General features: G+C 46.0%; 2 protein-coding genes across 2 annotated transcripts in view; one reads left to right on the top strand and one right to left on the bottom strand.

Moving 5' to 3' along the window:
* The window catches only part of LOC149469341 (uncharacterized), a 293,469-nt gene that overhangs the window by 16,042 nt on the left and 253,755 nt on the right, over nucleotides 1-23,672 (top strand). The window lies entirely within an intron of this gene.
* Nucleotides 1,276-23,163, bottom strand: LOC149469343 (uncharacterized). Its single transcript, XM_089669358.1, has 4 exons — nucleotides 23,152-23,163; nucleotides 21,607-21,813; nucleotides 3,526-3,667; nucleotides 1,276-1,799 (listed from the first exon to the last, which is right to left on the bottom strand). Exons 1-4 carry the CDS (start codon nucleotides 23,161-23,163, stop codon nucleotides 1,276-1,278), a joined length of 885 nt encoding a protein of 294 aa, XP_089525484.1.

Consider the following 23,672-nt stretch of genomic DNA (forward strand, 5'->3'; position numbering starts at 1 on the left):
TTCCACACTTTTTCCTTCCACATAACTTCCTATTAATGTGCTTTGATACAGCACTTTGGGAACATCCAACTCCTTCTGCAATTCCCTTTTGAGGCTTTCCCTCCTTATGGAGGGTGTCAGTGATGGTGTCAGGTCAGCATTCCTTCCCATGATTGTGATTCCTACTGAACCAGACTGAGAGACCATTTAAAGGCTCAGGAACCCTTTGCAGGTGTTATGGCTGAATGAGCTGATTAGAGTGGGACACTTTGAGCCGAGATTATTCCACCTTTTCACAAGATTCTCATTTTCTGAGATTGTGGATTTGGGGTTTTCATGAGCTGTAAGCCATAATCATCACAATGATGACAAATCACGGCTTGAACTATCTTGCTTTGCATGGAATGAGTCTCATATATTAGTTTCACCTTTGTTGCATTACTGACATAAATGAACTTTTGCACGATATTCTAATTTTTCGAGTTTTACCTGTATCTGACGTGTATATCAAAGTGTGCTTCTTCCCCACATGAGAGCTGGGATGTCCAGCAACATTCATCTAGAAGACATTTCCCACACTCAAGGCTCTAATACACCTCCAGGGTTGTGTGTGACCCCTGATGTACAGGAAGACAGCACTTCAGTGAGGAACATTTCCCTCATTCAGGACAGGAAAGTGACTACTCCCCTGTGTGAGATCTCTGATGTTTGGAGAGATTGGACCTCCATGAAAAACATTTCCCGCACTCAGGACAGGAATATGGCTTCTCCCCTGTGTGAGATCTCCGATGTTTGAGCAGACTGGACTTCTCTGAAAAACATTTCTCACACTCAGGACAGGAATATGGCTTCTCTCCCGTGTGAGATCTCTGATGTGTGAGCAGACTGGACTTCTGTGAAAAACATTTCCCACACTCAAGACAGGAATACGGCTTCTCCCCTGTGTGAGATCTCTGATGTGTGAGCAGACTGGACTTCTGTGAAAAACATTTCCCGCACTCAGAACAGGAATATGGCTTCTCCCCTGTGTGAGATCTCTGATGTATGTGAAGACTGAACTTCATTGAAAAACATTTCCCGCATTCAGGACAGGAATATGGTTTCTCCCCCGTGTGAGATCTCTGATGTGTGTGCAGACTGGACATCTGTGAAAAACATTTCCCACACTCAGGACAGGAATATGACTTCTCCTTTGTGTGAGATCTCTGATGTGTGTGAAGACTGGACTTGTCTGAAAAACATTTCCCACACTCTGGACAGGAATATAGCTTCTCCCCCATGTGATATCTCTGATGTTTATAATTTGGTACATCCGTGAAAAACATTTACTGCACTCAGTACAAGAATATGGCTTCTCCCCGTGTGAGATCTTTTATGCACATTAAGATTGAATTTAGAACAGAAATCCTTCCCGCACTCAGGACAGGAATACGGGTTCTCACCTGTATGAAATCGCTGATGTCTATAAAGATTGGACTTCTGTGAAAAACATTTCCGGCACTCAGGACAGGAATACGGCTTCTCTCCCGTGTGAGATCCTTTATGAATATTTAGATGGGATTTAAAATGGAAACCCTTCCCGCACTCAGTACAGGAGAAGTTCTTCCCTGTTGGAAGGCCGGCCTGGTCCCGCACAGTCTGAGGTTCCTCAGGATACGAGGAATCTGATGGTCCATCTACACTGGGTGGTGCCGGATGGACATTGGAGGGAGCCGGGTTTTCTCCTGGACTATACTGTGTGATGTCCTCATCTTCTACTTTCCAGTCTGGAGACAAAGTGAGACAATCCTCGGGGGTTTTCCTCATCTCCCGGCCATGGACTAAAATACAAAGACAAAGAGGATTACTAGACAGGAGCTGATTGGTTCCCCCAAACCAGGACTCCACCCACATCAGGCAGCTTGGTCTCTGAGGAGCTTACAATTCCACCCTATCAATTTCTGTTTAAGGGTCCAAAGTTGGAGGATGTTATCACATTATTATCACCATGTAAAAGTCTGTGCTCCAATCACATCATCTGATATAAAATGTCCAGCTGGGAGGAAATGGGTGTGACAAAAGAGAATCCATATTATGTGTATATATAGCAGTGGGGGGGGGAGGGGGAGAGCAGAAGTCAGGAAAATGGAATATACAAGATAGAGTATATAGTGCAGGGGTCAGGAGTATGTAATGTACAACAGAGTATATAGTGCAGGGGTCAGGAGTATGTAATGTACAACATAGAGTATATAGTGCAGGGGTCAGGAGTATGTAATGTACAACATAGAGTACATGGGGTCAGGAGTATGTAATGTACAACATAGAGTATATAGTGCGGGGGTCAGGAGTATGTAATGTACAACATAGAGTATATAGTGCAGGGGTCAGGAGGATGTAATGTACAACATAGAGTATATAGTGCGGGGGTCAGGAGTATGTAATGTACAACATAGAGTATATAGTGCACAGGTCAGGAGTATGTAATGTACAACAGATTATATAGTGCAGGGGTTAGGAGTATGTAATGTACAACATAGAGTATATAGTGCAGGGGTCAGGAGTATGTAATGTACAACATAGAGTATATAGTGCAGGGGTCAGGAGGATGTAATGTACAACATAGAGTATATAGTGCAGGGGTCAGGAGTATGTAATGTACAACAGAGTATATAGTGCAGGGGTCAGGAGTATGTAATGTACAACAGAGTATATAGTGCAGGGGTCAGGAGTATGTAATGTACAACATAGAGTATATAGTGCAGGGGTCAGGAGTATGTAATGTACAACATAGAGTATATAGTGCAGGGGTCAGGAGTATGTAATGTACAACATAGAGTATATAGTGCAGGGGTCAGGAGTATGTAATGTACAACAGAGTATATAGTGCAGGGGTCAGGAGTATGTAATGTACAACATAGAGTATATAGTGCAAGGGTCAGGAGTATGTAATGTACAACATAGAGTATATAGTGCAGGGGTCAGGGGAATGCAATGTACAACATAGAGTATATAGTGCAGGGGTCAGGAGTATGTAATGTACAATATAAATTATACAGTGTAAGGGTCAGGACTCATAATATTGTATTCAGTAATCAGTGGAAGCTTAAATGTTTACTGTAGACAAGTTGCAGAGATCCCACACCGCTGCCTCCCATCTCCTGAGACTGCACTCAGTGACTTGGGTCTGAGACACTACAGACATATCCCTCCACCCGGCACAGCCAGCAGATAACAGAGAAGGTCCCCTGGAGGAGTCAGGCACAAGGCAGGAGACCCCAGTCACATGTCCTGGGTGCCTACATTATGCAATGCTTAGAGTAAAAATCAACATTTTGCTGCCATCTGAACCCCAGAACCTCCATAAATCCAGTCTAGAGACATAAATTGTGTCTGCAGCACAGAGAAGGAAGATTATCCGAGAGAAATCCAGGAATACAGGACGGGGAACACAGCTCAGGAAAGTGACCAGGGGATTACAGGCTGATATCACCCAGTCCCCGCCCTACTCTGGACCAATCAGTGAGCAGTATGGGTGGAGGAATGGATTTAGTGTTCATGACCCACCTGTGCTGATCTCTGTAGGAGTGTCCTCCTCTATAAATGTCCCCGTTATTCCATCCTCCTCCATAGACTGCTGATCATCCCTCACATACGCCTCTTCTTCTTCTGCTTTCACCTCAAATTCTATATCGATTGGATCTCCACTCTAAATCAAGGAAATGAGAGAAAATGTCATCTGTAAAATGTAAGATTTATGATTGTGACATCACACACAAAATCCACACATTGTCTCCACAAGTCCATGTTCTAGATGCTCCGTACAACCAACCTTGTAATGGGGAGGGATGGTGTGATCTTCCTGTGTGGAATACCAGGAATACAGAGGACAGGGACATCTCTCTGGTGGGTTCCTGGTATTAGGTGGCTCCATCATATCATTGTGTCCTTCTGAAAACTCCTCCATCACTCCATACTCCTCATCCTCCTCTTTAACAACAATATTCTCATCCCTGAGGATTCCACTCTGAATGCATAATACAAATCCTATCAATGGTAACAATGCAGATAATGTACAGATCCTAATGATACTATCAGTGATTGTTCCTCATCTACCTGATGATGGTGAGGGATGGTGTGACCTTCCTGTGTGGAATCCCGGGAATACAGAGGACGGGGACATCTCTCTGGTGGGTTCCTGTAGCTGGATGACTCCACCATGGTGTCCTGGTACAGATCTTTACATTCTCTTAGAAGCTCTGACTCCTCCATCCCCCCATCCTCATCCTCTTTTACTATTTCTTTAACCTCAACTTTAGAATCTCTCAGGTTTCCACTCTGAATATATAATAAAAATGACATCAATGCAGATAATGTACAGATTCTAATTATACTATCAGTGATTGGAGAATGTCCCAGAATTCCCGGCACCGCTCACCTCTCCTGTCAGCAGCTCCATCATCTTCTTGGTGACTTCTAGAATCTTCTGCATGTTGTGTCTCTCAGGGTTTAGGGAGTCACATGGAGGCACTGTGATGGTCATATGATCACCTGACTTCAGAAGAGGAAATCTCTGTATTGAGGAACCAATAGGAATATCATGTTAGACTCCCAGAATCCTCCTCACCTCTCCGGTCAGGTCTGTGTTTTATTAATAGAGATAAAAGTGATGTCATGTGACCTCCCAGAATCCTCCTCACCTCTCTGGTCAGGTCTGTGTTTTATTAATAGAGATAACAGTGATGTCATGTGACCTCCCAGAATCCTCCTCACCTCTCTGGTCAGGTCTGTGTTTTATTAATAGAGATGAAAGTGATGTCATGTGACCTCCCAGAATCCTCCTCACCTCTCCGGTCAGGTCTGTGTTTTATTAATAGAGATGAGAGTGATATCATGTGACCTCCCAGAATCCTCTTCACCTCTCCGGTCAGGTCTGTGTTTTATTAATAGAGATGAGAGTGATGTCATGTGACCTCCCTGAATCCTCCTCACCTCTCCGGTCAGCAGGTAGATGATCTCCAGGGTGAGGTTTAGTATCTTCTCAGTCATGTGACTCCGGTCCTCCTCCATCCTCATTGGTGCCATCATGTGATCTATACAGGTCTCCTTGTAGACGGATAACTTTGGGAAATGAAAGTAAGAATGATTTGGATGGTATTGGTCACACAATAATAGGATGTGGATGTGAGGGGGGAATAGGAGGGTTGCTGGACATTGAAGAACTACTCCCCCCATGGGAAGACATTTTGTTTGGACTGTTTAGTGTTTACTACAATTTTGAGGTCCGGGGCCCCTTTTCTCTGTTGGGTTTGTTTGGTCTCTGAACTGGTTTTGATGAGTATTAGATCTGCAGACAAGGAATGATAAATCTGATCCTTCCTATGACTAGTTTGCTCTGAGGCAGTGCTGTGAGGTCAATGTCGGCTCATCATGCAGGGATGGTCACTTTACATCGCCTGACGCCCGGGACATGTAGTTCTGGGGGCCGGGCAAGTATTGTTTTTATTATTTATCCCTGATGCGGGCAAGTCACAGGGCTCTCCTTTCAGGTGCCAGCCTCTGCCACCCCGTGTGTGTGAACCTCTCCTGTACCTACTATGCTTCCCCGGCTCTTCTTGCCCATTTGTGGGTGCAGTTCAGCGGGTGCCAGAGGGTAGAGGGGACAGATTTCAGGGCTCTGTCCTCAGCAGAGGTTTTAGGAGACCTGGCACCCCTGCCAATACCTTGCATGGCTGCAAAAGTTCACATCAGCTCAAATTTGGTGGCAAACGGCCTTTATAAGGAAGCCCTGCACTACTCTCAGGTTCTGATTGATCTCTGGCTCCCCAGTACCTTGTTCCTGTTCCACTGTGAACTGTGATTTCCTGTTCCTGTGCTACTGTGATCTGTGATTTCCTGTTACTGACTCGGCTTGCTCCTTGACCTGTCTTCTCTGCTTAAACCCTGACCTGACCTCGGCTGGCTAACGGATATTTTCTCTTTCTCTTTTGTGTATGACCTCAGCTTGGCTAACGGATATTCTCTCTTGCTCCTCTGTGTATGACCTCAGCTATCCCATCTGACTACATCTGTTCTGATCTCCACCCGGTACTGGATCTTGGCTTTGAACCGGCTATCCAGTAATCCTGTTCCCCGGAAGGGCTTGCATACCTCGCACAGGCACCACCTGTCTGCAGACCTCATCTCAGTGCATCAGCTGTGCTCCTGGGTGGACCACCAACAAGCACTCCTTCAGGTGACCTGTGCCACTTTGGTCCTGACTCCTGCTGTCCCACTCTCAGGGGAGTCTCGAACTTAGTCACAAGCGAAGCCCTCTCTCCATTGGCGTCTCTCACTAGATACATGATAGTATCAACCAGCCATTATGTCTGAGGCCGAGAGAGGTGCTTCCGCATTAGAGGCCCTGTGACAACAGATGACGGTACTTACGCAAGTGGTCAAGGATCTGCAGGAGGGATATTTTCAGCTGGAGGGACGTCTTCATTTGCTCACTATCACTGCACCTTCTGCAGACCAGAATCCATTGCCTAGTCCTATCTCTACAGTGGCACCAGCCAGTTCGCCTTCCACTGTTACACCCACTTTGGTACTACCCAGAGTTACCGTTCCGGAATGCTTGCTGGGACCAATGTAAATTCTGAGCTTTCAAGAATGCTTGTGAGTTGTATTTTGCACTGCAACCCAGGATCTTCTCACTTGAGGCAGTTAAAGTGGGGTTCATCATTTCTCTCCTATCTGACAAACCTCAAGGGCACACAGCTCACTGGAACAAAAAGACCCAGCGCTGAACTCAGTGATCACATTCTTTGAAACCATGGCAGCTCTTTATGATGACCCCCAGAGGACCTCTACTGCTGAATCCACCCTTCATGCTCTACAACAAGGCCGACGGGCTGTGGAGGACTACATTGTGAAATTCCGCAAATGGTCCACCAATACCGGGTGGAATGACGCAGCCCTGAAATACCAGTTCCATCTAGGTCTGTCTGAGTCCCTCAAGGATGAATTAGCTAGGGTGGAAGCTCCCTCCTCCTTGGAGAACCTTATTCAACTCGCTACCCAATTGGATTGACGGCTACGGGAGAGATGTTCTAAACGTACCCAGACCTTTTGCCAAGGGTTCTGCCAAGGGTTCCAAGACCAGTGGATTCTGTCTCTATTTCTCTGCCTATCGGCACTCCTGAAGTAGAACCCATGCTAATTGGCCTTCTCCGACCTGCCTTATCTCCAGAGGAAAGATTACGCAGACGGCAAGGCAACCTATGCCTTTACTGCGGGGCTGTCACGGATCCACACCGCACGCACATGCCCACACACAGTGCAATTGCATACAGATTGGCAATGAACTTAAACCGAGCATATATAGACACTGTAATACAATAATCTCTCTGGAGATATGAGCCGGAGCTTAAGTACCCAGAAGTCACTTATTAATTTTATGATTTAATATCCCAAAAGTGGGCAGTGCATAAAATATGTACAAAGTATAAAATGTTTCAGATAATACAGAACATACAAAAAGACACACAATTGGCTATTCACTATAACATTAAAGGGAATAAAAACAGAAATAAAACTTTTACCAAGAGTTATCCTGTGAATGAAGCAAGTCAGAGAAAGTCTGCAATTCACCAGTCAAATAGAACCGGCTCCATACGAATCACACCGTCCACATCTCAAGGTCCTCAATTTATTGAAATATGGACGTAGGCTAGACATTAGCCCTTGGCCAATCACCCTTGGGGGGTGTTCCTGTACCAGCCCACAGGACATTCGGGGTACTGAAGTGTCTAAAGTCGATTGGACCAGGAATGGTTTGAATCACCAAGTCAGGGATAGAATTTCCAACACCAGCGCATCAATGCGATCGTGACAGTACCAATCTGTTCAGCTTTTGCAATCAGGCACCATATAACTGTTTTCTGTGTTTCTCTGGGATTCTACAGAGGCTACAAATACAGTTTTACATGCAGATTTTGCTTACAGTGTGTCCAATCAGAAGAAAGTATTTTTATCTCTCTGCAACTAATATTGAATCTTTTATGAGAGATGAAATATATTCCTCTGATCTGTGGATATAAATCACAGCTAGCAGACAAAGCGAAGCCCTCTCCTGGTCTCCTGCTTTTTCCCAAAGCCAAAATGGCTGGAGCTCTTCTTTTAGATTTCAAGAAGGTGGCAATCTCTGGCTACATAGGTGACAACGTTTTATTGACATCTAGGTGTCACCTCTAGCCTTTGAGCTGCTCTGTCCTTTTAGATGCTAATTGGTGAACATATGTCTCTGACTGAATACTGAACACTTATCTTTAATAACATGGACAGAAACTAAATTTATAATGACATATTTCTACTGATCACATCTATTTATGTCATGGGGCCATGGGCCATTTCTTACACAACTGCCCAGTGAGACCAAGTAAGTCCAGCCAGCCTCATCCTTCATATATCCAGTTATCCGGAACCTTGACCACCTATGTCATTCTACCCATGTCATTACAGGTGGCTGAAAAGGAAGTCAAGTTGCGGGCAATCATTGATTCGGGAGCCTGTAGTTGTTTCTCGGACATCCACCTTGCCCAGAACCTAGGTATTCCTCTTTGTCCTAAAACACAAAGGCTTGATGTACTCCTAGTAGATGGCACCGCTCCTAGCTCAGGACCCATTACCCAAGAAACCATTCCCATCCTAGCCACAACTGACTCTGTCCATCAGGAATTCATTTGCTTCAACGTCCTGAGATCTCCCATGTTTCCAGCCATCCTAGGAATACCTTGGTTGCAAGCTCACAATCCTTAAATCAACTGGCTCAAGAAAGAAGTCACCTCCACATCAAATTACTGCCTTCAGCACTGCGGCACTTGCACACCCACCAATTTCCCTGTGTGCCTCTCAGTTCAGCCTACATCAGATGCCAGTCAATCTGTTCCCCCTGCCTACCACCATTTCCTTGATGTATTTGATAAAGGGAAAGCTGACACTTTACCATCTCATCGATCACATGATTGCCCTATTGAGCTGCTTCCAGGGGCAGAAATACCCTTTGGGCAAAGCCTCCCACTATCCGAAATAGAACTGAAAGCTCTCCAGCAATATATTGACGAGAACCTTGCCAAAGGATTCATCCGTCCCTCTTCCTCACCTGCCAGGGCAGGTATTTTTTTCATTGAAAAAAAGGACCAGTCTCTCCGTCTCTGTACCGATTATAGGAAACTCAACAAGACCACCATTAAAAATAGCTACCCACTCCCTCTTGTTCCTGAGTCATTTCAGAGGTTTTGGACAGCCTGAGTGTTCAGCAAGCTAGATTTATGAGGAGCCTACAATTTAGTCAGATTAGGGAGGGCAATGGGTGGAAGACCAGTTTCAGAACACGCTTTGGGCACTTTGAGTACCTAGTGATGTTGTTTGGATTGTGCAACACCCTTGCAACATTCCAACACTTTGTGGATGATATCTTCAGGGAATACCTCAATCTCTTCTTGATCGCCTACCTGGACGATATCCTGATTTTCTCCAACTCATTGGAACTCCACTGAGACCATGTTAAAAGTGTACTGACTACACTAAGGATGCATGGTCTGTATGCTAAGGCGGGAAAGTGTGAATTCAAGAAGCAGTCCATCCAGGTCCTTGGGCTCATAATCTCTACTGAAGGAATCTCTATGGATCCTCAGAAAATCTAAGCCATATTGGATTGGCTTGCACCTAGTAACAAAAAAGTGGTCCAAAGATTTGTGGGCTTTGCCAACATTTATCGGAAGTTCATCAAGGGCTTCTCAACCATTATAGCCCCCATTACCCAACTCACTCGCCAGCATGCAAGTTTTCTCTGGAGCCAGGAAGCACAGACAGCCTTTGAGCAGCTAAAAAAGCAGTTCACTTCTGCTCCTGTATTACAACACCCAGAGCCAACACTTCCCTTCATCCTGGAGGTGGACGCATCAGAGGTGGCTACAGGAGCCAAGGCCCAAAAGCTCTGCTCCATCCGGTAGCTTTTTGCTCTAATAAACTAAGCCAAGCTGAAAGGCACTACGACATAGGCAACAGGGAACGTTTGGCGATCAAAATGGCATTCAAAGAATGGAGGTACCTTTTGGAAGGAGCTAGTCACCCAATCATGATCTTCACAAATCATAATTATCTAGAATATTTAAGATCTGCCAAGCGCCTAAGATTACGGCAAGCTAGATGGACCCTATATTTCTCCAGGTTCAATTTTCACATCACCTACCGCCTCCTGATACCATCCTGTCGGCCCAACATTTTTTGTTGATCCAGCCCAGTCTGAAGCTTTTGATTGAACAGGCATCTGCAGAACTTGTTAAGAAGGCAGGATGGCTTTCTGTGGTACCAGGATAAGATCTTTGCACCCCATGAGGTAAGATCCCAAGTTTTCAAGACATTCCATGACCATCAACTGGCTGGTCACTTTGGAGCCCAAAAAAAAATGGATCTGATCCAGCAATCGTTTTGGTGGCCCAACTTAAGTCAGGACTGCAGAACCTATGTAAAATCCTGCACAGTATGTCTACGTAGCAAGAGAGACAAAGCCAAGGCATGGGGGTTGCTGAGGCCCCTATCGTCCCTGGGAAATGATCGCAATGGACTTTATTGTAGACTTGCCACCCTCTGAGGGGTTTACTACCATCCTAGTAGTGATATATTGGCTATCCAAGATGACCCATTTTCTGCCAATGATAGGAACTCCTTTGGTGCCTGAGATGGCACATATCTTTATTAAGGAAATCGTTACGCTACACGAACTGCCCAGCAATATCGTGTCTGACCGAGGGGTTCAATTTACCTCCAGGTTCTGGAGAGCCTTATGTAAAACTCTGAAAGTTGAACTCTGCCTATCATTGGCCTACCACCCTCAAAGTAATGGGCAAACAAACTGAACAAACTAACCAAACGTTGGAACAATATCTACGATGTCTCTCCGCCTTTTCCCAGGATGACTGGACATCTCTACTCCCATTAGCATAATTTGCATACAATAATTCCGTCCATTTCGCTACGAATCAGTCACAATTTTGGGCCAATTACGGATTCCACCCTTCTTGCCTGCCGGATACCATACTCAAAACCTCGGTACCTGCAGTTCAGGACAGAATCAGCAGGATACAGGACAACTATTGAGCTCTCCAGGAATCCGTACAAAGATTGCAAACTGACTACAAAAGATACTATGACAAGAAATGGAGGGGAAATCCTTCTCTGCAGGTTGGAGACCAGGCTTGGTTATCAACAGCCAACCTAAAACTTCCTTGCCCATCGTGGAAGTTAAGACCAAGATACATTGGGCCCTTTCAGATCAAACAAGTAATCAATCCAGTGGCATATGAGCTATCTCTTCCCGAATCATATGGGATTCACCCAGTCTTCCATGTTTTTCTGCTCAAGCCAGCAGTTCATGATCCATTTCCGGGAAGAGTGGAACCTCCTCCGCCACCAATAACAGTTGGGGAGGATGCAGAATACGAGACAGAATCAATCCTGGACTGCAAGAAGTGAGGAAGGCAGATCCAGTACTTGATCAAATGGAAGGGGTACTCTCCTGAAGAAAGCTCCTGGGAACCAAAAGACAACATACTGTACATGCCCCCAGACTTCTCCAGGAGTTCTACTCCAAATATCCAGACAAGATGGCTCAAGTAGGCATCCGGAGGCTGCCCTTTAGGGGGGGCACTGTCAGGGCTCTGTCCTTGGCAGAGGTGTTAGGCGACCTGACACCCCTGCCAGTACCTTGCATGGCCGCAGAAGTTCACATCGGCTCAAATTTGGCAGCAAATAGACTTTATAAGGAAGCCCTGCACTACTCTCTGGCTCCCCAGTATCTTGTTCCTGTACTACTGTGATCTGTGATTTCCTGTTACTGACTCGGCTTGCTCCTAGACCTGTCTTCTCTGCTTAAACCCTGACCTGACCTCAGCTTGGCTAATGGATATTCTCTCTTGCTCCTCTGTGTATGACCTTGGCTATCCCATCTGACTACGTCTGTTCTGATCTCCACCCGGTACGGAACCTTGGCTTTGAACTGGCTATCCAGTAATCCTCTGTTCCCCGGAAGGGCTTCCATACCTCACACAGGTGCCACCTGTCTGCATCTCAGTGCATCAGCTGTGCTCCTGAGTGGACCACCAACAAGCACTCCTACAGGTGACCTGTGAACTTTGGTCCTGACTGCTGCTGTCCCACTCTCAGGGGAGTCTGGAACTTAGCTGCAAGGGAAGCCCTCTCTCCATTGGCCTCTCACACCAGGTAAGTGACAACGGAGGAGAGCGGACACGTTCACTCCCTTCTTGTCCTGACCCAGAAGTGACGTTATGACAGATTTCCCGACCATCGAGGCCGGCAAAGAATGTAATGCGGTGTGATGTGCTCTACATTACATCCAATGGAGTACAGGGGAGACATTGGGGGTCTTTTAGACCCTGGATGTCTCAATAAAGAGAACCTGTCATCAAAAGTCATCTCATAGAGGACTTTGTCCCCTTAAGTAAAATGTGTTTTTTTTTAATTGTAAAAAATGAAAGTTACACCCAAGTACATAACTCCTCCCCCCCACATATATGAACGCCCAAACATAAGAGCACACGCTGGACCGCCTACACGTGATAACATTGATTGTGATACACGTTACATATCGCCGGTCACACCAGAATGAGAGGATAATTCTAGGAGCAGACCTCCTCCGTACTCTATACTGATGACCTAGAAGGGGCTATAAATGTGTCCCCTATAGATAATACCGGGACTAAAGGTTGTCACCATTTCAGCACACACAACTTAAGGTTTGACATGTTGGATATCTATTTACTCGCTGCAACCTCGGCTTTTATATTTTTACACATAAATGGGTCATTTATTGCTTTTTGTGCTCTGAAATTAACTTAAGTGTATTTTTTACTGAAATTTTGCATTTCCTAGACTTTGTGATAATATTTTGTGACATAAAAAATTAGAACTGCCGCTATTTTATTCTCTAAAGTCTCTACTTTCAGAAAATCTATATTTTGGGGGTTTTGTGTCATCTTCAGGATAAAATAATTTTTTAAACATGTGCAAAAAATGCAAAAATGGCTCTGGGAGTGAAAGGGAGAAAGGATAAGCAGGACACTCCCCTTTCCTGAGGAGCAGCCAATCGGTTCTCATTACACTGCAAGGTCTCTTCCCTCCCTGCTAGTCCCTGGGTGCGGTGCTGGAGACAGGCGGGGGAGGGGAGGAGGAGATAAACAGCGCAATGTTACACATATTAAATGTTTTAGTCGCTATAAAGCCCCATTTATTTTTTAAACCCCAGATATTCCTAAAAGAGCCTTAGATTTATATACATTTTCTGTTACAAAGGAATGTTTCCTTCCTCCTGAGCAGCAATGTAAGGGGCTCTATGCTCCATACTCCTGACCCCGGCACTCCATCATTGTGTTGGCTGCATAGTGTAATGATTGCCCATTGGCTGCCTGTGTAGTGTCATCATTGCCCTTTGTAGGCCATGTATGGTCAGGATGGTCCTTGTCTTGTCTATTTATTGTCAGTGCTGTTTGTTTAGAGGACCATATTACTAGAATTTATCTCCACAATGAGGAGAATGTTCCGGCCCCGGAAGTGGGGGAATGTTCTGCCCCTGAAGGGGTTCATCTGGGTTCCCACACTATATATGTGTGTATCATCATCTGCTGGAGATAAAAGACGTCACAGTGACTATGGAGGAAGAGGACGGACATGACTATGGAGTAAGAGGACGGCCGTGACTATGGAGGAAGAGGATGGGCGTGACCACGGAGGAAGAGGACGGACGTGACTATGGAGGAAGAGGACGGACGTGACTATGGAGGAAGAGGACGGACGTGACTATGGAGGAAGAGGACGGACGTGACTATGGAGGAAGAGGGCGGACGTGACAATGGAGGAAGAGGACGGGCGTGACTATGGAGGAAGAGGACGGACATGACAGGGTTACTGGGTGTAAATAGGAAATAACATCTTATTACCTCCAGTGCTGCCACTTCCACCAACGTCTCCTCTCTGCTTCCTGTCTGTACCTGACATCACTTCCTGTCTGTCCCTGACATCACTTCCTGTCTGTACCTGACATCACTTCCTGTCTTCCATAGAGACTTCCTGTCTGGGTAGAAGTGAGATCCCCACCTTGTGGAGCTCAGAGGAACTGCAGCCCCGAGAAGCGTCTGGTAGTGTGACCCCGGCCTTGTGCTGGGTGTGTATGGACTGTAGATCCTTATAGAGGGGTCACCTCCACTCCCACCAAGGGGGACAGAAATATATGACTCCTCGGGGGAGGGGTTTTGGCCCCTTTGATTTTGCAGTAACATTGATTGCAGATTTAGTCCTGTAGAACATCTGGTATATGGATACAAAGCCCCCCAGCTGGGAGTAAAGGGTGGAGAGTGATTGAAGTAGATGCAAAGTGGAAGTGGTGGACTTGCAGAGAACACTATACTGAGCACACAATATTGTCTGTCTCCATGGATTTGCACAGGATTTGAGATGATTTCCTATAGCAGCAAATCTGATGAGATGAATGAAGTGGGTGTAAAGTGGAAGCAGTGGATGTGCAGAGAATAGGATTTGGAGCCCCGAGCTCTTTATCTCTGAATGTCTCCACATATTTGTAGTGTATTTGTGATGATTTCTGTGCACACACAATAGGACAGCGCTGTGACACATAATGCTCTTCTAGATGACAGGGAATCCTTCCCTTTGTTACAGCAGCAGTCCGCTAGAAGGTTTTTGTAGGTTTGGAGTTGTTACACATAGCGCGGGTTTTATCCATTTATAGTGATGACATCATTGCCCAAATCTGGGGGTCACCAGCCATTTCCACCCTTTACTCCCAGCTGGGGTTATTATTATTATTATACAGGATTTATATGGCGCCAACAGTCTGCGCAGCGCTGTACAATATAAGGGGGGCGGTACAATTACAATACATTTCAGTACAGAAGGAATAGGAGGGCCCGGCTCATGGAGCTTACAATCTGAAGGAAGGGGGAGGGGATACAAAAGGTGATGGCTGCGGGGGATGATCTGGTGGAGGTGATTCAAGTACAGTTCTTAGGTGGGGGTGGGGTAGGCTTCCCTGAAGAAGTGAGTTTTCAAAGATCGCCTAAAGGCAGATAGGGTGAGGGGCTGACCATACATACAGTGGTAGGGAGTTCCAGAGGATGGGAGAGGCTCTGGAGAAGTCCTGGAGTTGAGTGTAGGAGGAGGTGACGAGGGAGCTAGAGAGCAAGATATTGTGGGAGGAGAGGAGCCAGCGATATCTGTGGATGAGGTTGGTGATGTAGCCGGGGCGGTGTTGTGGATGGTTTTGTATGCTGTGGTTAGTAATTTGAATTTTATATGTTGGGTCGTTAGTGGAAGACAATGAAGGGATTGGCAGAGAGGGGTGGAGAACACTGAGCAGAGGCCAGTGAAGGGATTGGCAGAGAGGGGCAGCAGTCACTGATTGGTTGGTAAGGTGTATGAGTCTAGCGGCAGTCGCTGATTGGTCTGTAAGGTGTATGAGTCTAGCAGCAGTCGCTGATCGGTTGGTAAGGTGGATGAGTCTAGCGGCAGTCGCTGATCTGTTGGTAAGGTGTATGAGTCTAGCAGCAGTCGCTGATCAGTTGGTAAGGTGGATGAGTCTAGCGGCAGTCGCTGATCGGTTGGTAAGGTGGATGAGTCTAGCGGCAGTCGCTGATCGGTTGGTAAGGTGGATGAGTCTAGCGGAAGTTGCTGATCGGTTGGTAAGGTGGATGAGTCTAGCAGCAGTCGCTGATCGGTTGGTAAGGTGTATGAGTCTAGCGGCAGTCGCTGATCGGTTGGTAAGGTGTATGAGTCTAGCGGCAGTCGCTGATCGGTTGGTGAGGTGTATGAGTCTAGCGGCAGTCACTGATCGGTTGGTAAGGTGTATGAGTCTAGCGGCAGTCGCTGATCGGTTGGTAAGGTGTATGAGTCTAGCGGCAGTCGCTGATCGGTTGGTAAGGTGTATGAGTCTAGCGGCAGTCACTGATCGGTTGGTAAGGTGTATGAGTCTAGCGGCAGTCGCTGATCGGTTGGTGAGGTGTATGAGTCTAGCGGCAGTCGCTGATCGGTTGGTAAGGTGTATGAGTCTAGCGGCAGTCGCTGATCGGTCGGTAAGGTGTATGAGTCTAGCGGCAGTCGCTGATCGGTCGGTAAGGTGTATGAGTCTAGCGGCAGTCGCTGATCAGTCGGTAAGGTGTATGAGTCTAGCGGCAGTCGCTGATTGGTCGGTAAGGTGTATGAGTCTAGCGGCAGTCGCTGATCAGTCGGTAAGGTGTATGAGTCTAGGGGCAGTCGCTGATCGGTCGGTAAGGTGTATGAGTCTAGCGGCAGTCGCTGATCGGTTGGTAAGGTGTATGAGTCTAGCAGCAGCATTCATAATAGACTGAAGGGGGGATAGCCTGTGTAACGGTAGACCAGTGAGGAGGGAGTTGCAGTAATGGAGGCGGGATATAACCAAGGAGTGGATAAGTTGTTTTGTGGTGTCATTGGTCGGGAAGGGCAGATTTTGGAAATGTTCCAGAGGTTGAGGCGGCAGGATTTAGCCAGTGAGTGGATGTGGGGCCCAAAGGAGAGGTCATAGTCTAGGATTACACCTAGCACCCTGGCATAAGGGGAAGGACCAATGGTTGGGTTGTTGATCTTGATGGTAAAGTCGCGAGCTGGGGATCAGAGGGAGGTAATATTACAGCTCGGTTTTGGAAAGATTGAGTCTAAGGTAGTGATGTGACATCCATGCTGATATGTCGCTCAGTAGATTTGTGATACGGGAGGAGATTGAGGGGGTGAGCTGGGGAGTGGAGAGATAGATCTGGGTGTCATCAGCATAGAGGTGGTATTGGAAGCCATGGGAGGTTATCAGTTGGCCCAGGGAGGAGGTATAGAGAGAGAAAAGGAGGGGTCCAAGAACAGAACCTTGGGGTACCCCAACAGAAAGAGGAAGCGGAGCGGAGGAGGAGGAGTTGTATGTGACACTGAAAGTGCACTGAGAAAGGTAAGAGGAGACCCAGGAGAGAGCAGAGTCATGGAGGCCAATGGAGTGGAGTGTACTGAGGAGGAGCGGGTGGTGCACTGTGTCAATCTATAGTCACTTGATTCTGAAGAACAGCTTTACGGGTTCCTTGGAGGTCGAGCAACAGTTCCTGCAAAGCCATAGAAGTATGACTCAGACTTCTTCCCAGACTACATGCTAAAGCATTAACAGTTCTACTAACATTTATAGGGAAAGTTGATCCCGGGAATATCCGATTGCCTCTTCGGGGATCAGGGAGGAATTTTTTTCCCCTGCAGGAGCAGATTGGATCGTGCTTTAATGGGTTTTTTTTTCCTTCCTCTAGATCAACTCTGGGTGTAGGAGTATATCTTTTTTTCTTTTAATGGTTGAACTGGATGGACTTTTGTCTTTTTTCAGCCAGACTAACTATGTAACTATGTTCCTGTGTTATATAATGGTAATGCTGGTCCTCCTACAATAGATCCAACTAAACTAGTGTATTCAGCTTTGGAAAGCAGTGTGATGTCTGATATACAATCTTCTGATACAATCTCGGTCCTCCTTCTTGATCTTAGATCCTTCTCCATAGCTTTAGGATGCTCAGGCAATATCATACTCAGACGGCTCCAAGTACAAGGCCCTCCAGTAATATTCCTGGAATATATGAATATGTGGGATTTCCACAAGAAAACAACCATCCTAAAGGTAGTGTGACCTGTGACTGTGGCTGGGCTGTGATAGAACATGATGACAGCTCATTGGGTTATGTACTGAACTACATGTTCTATTAGACGTACAGAAAATCCTGTCCTGAGGAGATCGGGTTGTGTGATGTGGGCCATATGGAAATCTGAGATCCCAACACCGGGGAATCCCTTCAGAATCACATGTCATATTGTAACACATCTCCTGGGGGAACATTCAACGTTTTCATACCAGTCATATATTCCAGCCTTTATATGGACCTGGACAGTTCTGACAGTCCTCATACAATGACATAGATGGTCCATCATCCATTCTTACATCAGTATCATTAGTCATTACTCTGAAAATGTCCAACAAAACCGAGGTTGGGGTGGGAATGGCCATCAAACATGTAGCTAAATGATCGGCAGCATCTCTGACAGATGGAAATTGGGAACATTCATCACTCTCCTTGCCATATAAACCCAGACATTCTCTGGTTGCTTTAACAGTTCACGTGGATGTCTGTGTTGGGGCAAGGGGTCAGTCTTTTGGGGCTGCAACATCCCCCCTGGTAAGGTGACCCCCATGTTGTGGACATGTGGCCTGGTATGGATCAGGAGGGGGGCACACTACAGCCCCCCTCTGCACTCTGTATGGTGGGCTGTATATGATATACTGCTGACCCCCGCACTCTGCGCCGTTATTGAAGGGTGTGAGGTGTCACCGAGGAGCAATGTTCTATATTGAAGTTTGCCGTCATTGCACCGACACACACAATAGTTTTTGTTCAATAAATGTTTTATTATAATTTTACATTTAACAAGATTGAAGCATAAAAATCAGGAAATAGTAAAGGAAGGAATCCGATTGGTCAGGAAGATCCCTTGTCTGCAATGTGGGGGCGGAGTCATTATTGGTGTACAATACAATACACAACGTGTTCCATTATTATAACAAAGTATTGTAGAAAAGATCCCAACATAGAAAATGGGGGAAAGGAGGAAATAAAGGCGGATATGAAGGGGAATCTGTGTACGGGGAACACCTTAACAATCACCACCATTTTATTCTCCAGGGCCTCTGATGTCACAGAATAGATGTTTGGGGGTTTATCTCATCTTCAGGACCAAAATCTGCATTTTCCCATGTGTGCAAAATCATGCAGAAACAGCTCTAGCAGTGAGAGGGTTAATGTGGGCTAGATGGGATCCCTCTGCTGGGGTGACATTAGAGCTCCCCCTAGCTGCAGCCTGGTAATAACATTGCTGGGAGGTCTCTTCATTTCTCTGCTCCATACTTCCCGTCTTTATAGAAACGTCTCCTGACATTTGGGGGTCTATTCATAGAATGTTTGTATAGCAATTCCCTCAGTGAGAGTTCATGTCCATTCCTCCTGTGTGAATGGGGGAACCAATGTTATTAGGATCACATCTGAGCTGCTGGAATGTCTTCCATTGATGGAAAATACATTGAAAACTTCTTCTCCTGCCATCAATGGCCGACCCGGTCCCACACTTCATCCATGTCTTTGGGGGCCTCTGATCTCCTTATGGACTGTTTCTTCCATGATGAAGATCAGCCATGGAGTATATCTGAGGTGTATATCAGGGTGTGCTTCTTCCCCACATGAGAGCTGGGATGTCCAACAACATTCATCTAGAAGACATTTCCCGCACTCAAGGCACTAATACACCTCCAGGGTTGTGTGGGACCCCTGATGTACAGGAAGACAGGACTTCAGTGAGGAACATTTCCCTCTCAGGGCAGGAAAGTGGCTTCTTCCTGTGTGACATCTCTGATGAATGCAAAGATTTGACTTCACTGAAAAACATTTCCCGCACTCAAGACAGGAACACGGATCTCTTCCATGTGAGATCTCTGATGTCTGTTAAGATTGGACTTCTGTGAAAAACATTTCCCGCACTCATGACAGGAATACGGCTTTTCCCCCGTGTGAGATCTCTGATGACTGGAAAGATGAGACTTCTGTGAAAAACATTTCCCACACTCTGGACAGGAATATGGCTTCTCCCCCGTGTGATATCTCTGATGTTTGTAAAGATCGGACTTTCGTGAAAAGCATTTCCCACACTCAAGACAGGAATATGGCTTCTCTCCTGTGTGAGTTATTTTATGCACATTAAGATGGGATTTAAAATGGAAACCCTTCCCGCATTCAGGACAGGAATACGGCTTTTCTCCTGTGTGAGATCTTTTATGTACATTAAGATGGAATTTAGAAAAGAAAATCTTCCCACACTCAGTACAGGAGAACCTCTTCCCTGTTGGAAGGCCGGCCCGGTCCCGCACAGTCTGAGATTCCTCAGGATACGAGGAATCCGATGGTCCATCTACACTGGGTGGTGCCGGATGGACATTGGAGGGAGCCGGGTTTTCTCCTGGACTATACTGTGTGATGTCCTCATCTTCTACTTTCCAGTCTGGAGACAAAGTGAGACAATCCTCAGAGGTTTTCCTCATCTCCCGGCCATGTACTAAAATACAAAGACAAAGAGGATTACTAGACAGGAGCTGATTGGTTCCCCCAACCAGGACTCCACCCACATCAGGCAGCTTGGTCTCTGAGGAGCTTACAATTCCACCCTCAAGGGAACTAGGAAATGGCTCCTCTGATCTCCTACCAGGTCATTTCTTTATTCATGGACCTTAGTCAGAGAGTGAGGAAACAACCAGAACTGTCTTTTATAGGAGGGACAGTGATGAGGGGATTATAGGACGAGGGTCCCCACCCCCTCTATCACTCATCGCCATCTTCCCAACACAAGAAGTACTGCACTTCCTTATTTAGTCCATGATTTAGTCATGAAGAACAGCGGGGCTGAGCCCCACCAGAGGTCAGAGAGTGAGGATGGGGGGAGAACAACCAAGATGAAGACTGGACTGATCCTGAAGACCACCATCATTGGGGTATTGACTCCTCCCTCATTATCACTTTCTGTTTAAGGGTCCAAAGTTGGAGGATGTTATCACATTATTATCACCATGTAAAAGTCTGTGCTCCAATCACATCATCCGATATAAAATGTCCAGCTGGGAGGAAATGGGGGGAACAAAAGAGAATCTATATTATGTGTATATATAGCAGTGGGGGGAGAGCAGAAGTCAGGAGTATGTAATGTACAACATAGAGTATATAGTGCAGGGATCAGGACTATGTAATGTACAACATAGAGTATATAGTGCAGGGGTCAGGAGTATGTAATGTACAACAAAGTATATAGTGCAGGGGTCAGGAGTATGTAGTGTACAACAGAGTATATAGTGCAGGGGTCAGGAGTATGTAATGTACAACAGAGTATATAGTGCAGGGGTCAGGAGTATGTAATGTACAACATAAAGTATATGGTGCAGGGGTCAGGAGTATGTAATGTACAACATAGAGTATATAGTGCAGGGGTCAGGTGTATGTAATGTACAACATAGAGTATATAGTGCAGGGGTCAGGTGTATGTAATGTACAACATAGAGTATATAGTGCAGGGGTCAGGAGTATGTAATGTACAACATAGAGTATATAGTGCAGGGGTCAGGAGTATGTAATGTACAACAGAGTATATAGTGCAGGGGTCAGGAGTATGTAATGTACAACAGAGTATATAGTGCAGGGGTCAGGAGTATGTAATGTACAACAGAGAGTATATCGTGTATTTAGTGTTCATGACCCACCTGTGCTGATCTCTGTAGGAGTGTCCTCCTCTATAAATGTCCCCGTTATTCCATCCTCCTCCATAGACTGCTGATCATCCCTCACATACGCCTCTTCTTCTTCTGCTTTTATCTCAACTTTTATATTTATCAGATCTTCACCCTAAACCAAGAAAATTAGAAATTTCACATAATATATAAATATAAGCTCACATGAAAAATACAAATATTATCTCCACAAGTCCATGTTCTAGATGCTCCATCCCACCAACCTTGTAATAGTGAGGGATGGTGTGATCTTCCTGTGTGGAATCCCGGGAATACAGAGGACGGGGACATCTCTCTGGTGGGTTCCTGGTATTAGGTGGCTCCATCATATCCTTGTGTCCTTCTGAAAACTCCTCCATCACTCCATACTCCTCATCCTCCTCTTTATACTCTTTTTTAACATCAATATTATCATCCCCGAGGATTCCACTCTGAAAGATATAATAAAACATTCATTGTAACAAACATGCTGTGTATAAATCACAACTACCAATAATTGTCATCATCTACCTGATGATGGTGAGGGATGGTGTGACCTTCCTGTGTGGAATCCCGGGAATACAGAGGACGGGAACATCTCTCTGGTGGGTTCCTGTAGCTGGATGACTCCACCATGGTGTCCTGGTACAGATCTTTGTGTTCTTTTAGAAGATCTGACTCCTCCATCCCCCCATCCTCATCCTCCTCCTCTTTCATCTCTCCTTTAACCTCAACTTTAGGATCTCTCAGGTCTCCACTCTGAATATATAATAAAAATGACATCAATGGTAACAATGCAGAGAATGTACAGATCCTAATGATACTGATAATGATCAGTGATTGGAGAATGTCCCAGAATTCCCAGCACTGCTCACCTCTCCTGTCAGCAGCTCCATCATCTTCTTGGTGACTTCTAGAATCTTCTGCATGTTGTGTCTCTCAGGGTTTAGGGAGTCACATGGAGGCACTGTGATGGTCATATGATCACCTGACTTCAGAGGAGGAAATCTCTGCATTGAGGAACCAATAGGAATATCATGTTAGACTCCCAGAATCCTCCTCACCTCTCCGGTCAGGTCTGTGTTTATTAATAGAGATGCAAGTGATGTCATGTGACCTCCCAGAATCCTCCTCACCTCTCCGGTCAGGTCTGTGTTTTAATAATAGAGATGAGAGTGATGTCATGTGACATCCCAGAATCCTCCTCACCTCTCCGGTCAGGTCTGTGTTTTATTAATAGAGATGAGTACCTCCAGATCCATAGTGTGATATTAGTTGAGGTACACTAGGAGTCTTGGACAGGAAGGGCACCTATGGGTGCTACCTGAGGAGAGGAGTACCTCCGGATCCATAGTGGGATATTAGTTGAGGTACACTAGGAGTCTAGGACAGGAAGGGAACCTATGGGTACTACCTGAGGAGATGAGTACCTCCAGATCCATAGTGCAATATTGGTTGAGGTACACTAGGAGTCTAGGACAGGAAGGGCACCTATGGGTATTTCCTGAGGAGATGAGTACCTCCAGATCCATAGTGCGATATTGGTTGAGGTACACTAGGAGTCTAGGACAGGAAGAGCACCTATGGGAATTTCATGAAGAGATGAGTACCTCCAGATCCATAGTGCGATATTGGTTGAGGTACATGAGGAGTCTAGGATAGGAAGGGCACCTATGGGTGCTGGCTGAGGAGATGAGTACCTCCAGATCCATAGTGCGATATTAGTTGAGGTACACTAGGAGTCTAGGACAGGAAGGACACCTATGGGTACTACCTGAGGAGATGAGTACCTCCAGATCCATAGTGCGATATTCGTTGAGGTACACTAGGAGTCTAGAACAGGAAGGGCACCTATGGGTACTACCTGAGGAGATGAGTACCTCCAGATCCATAGTGTGATATTAGTTGAGGTACACTAGGAGTCTAGGACAGGAAGGGCACCTATGGGTGCTGGCTGAGGAGATGAGTACCTCCAGATCCATAGTGCGATATTAGTTGAGGTACACTAGGAGTCTAGGACAGGAAGGGCACCTATGGGTGCTGGCTGAGGAGACTACAGCATACCCTCATGTATCACAAGGTGAAGGGCTCTTGGAAGGGCCGAGGCACAGTGTTCAAGGATCTACTGCTATTGGGAATAATTGGCCAATAAACAAACAAGAATCCCTTGCCGCGCCAATCACTGAACAGTAGGGGGTACAATTCAAGCTGACAGGAATGCATGGAGACACACAGATACTGGGGACAAATACACAAAAACACATAAAAACAGCCATGCAAACAAACAGAAATCTCCAGAGACAGGTAGAGG

Source organism: Staurois parvus, unplaced genomic scaffold, assembly GCF_062004578.1.
Source record: "Staurois parvus isolate SC_StPar_1 unplaced genomic scaffold, SC_StPar_1.0 ptg000073l, whole genome shotgun sequence".
Lineage (NCBI taxonomy): Eukaryota > Metazoa > Chordata > Amphibia > Anura > Ranidae > Staurois > Staurois parvus.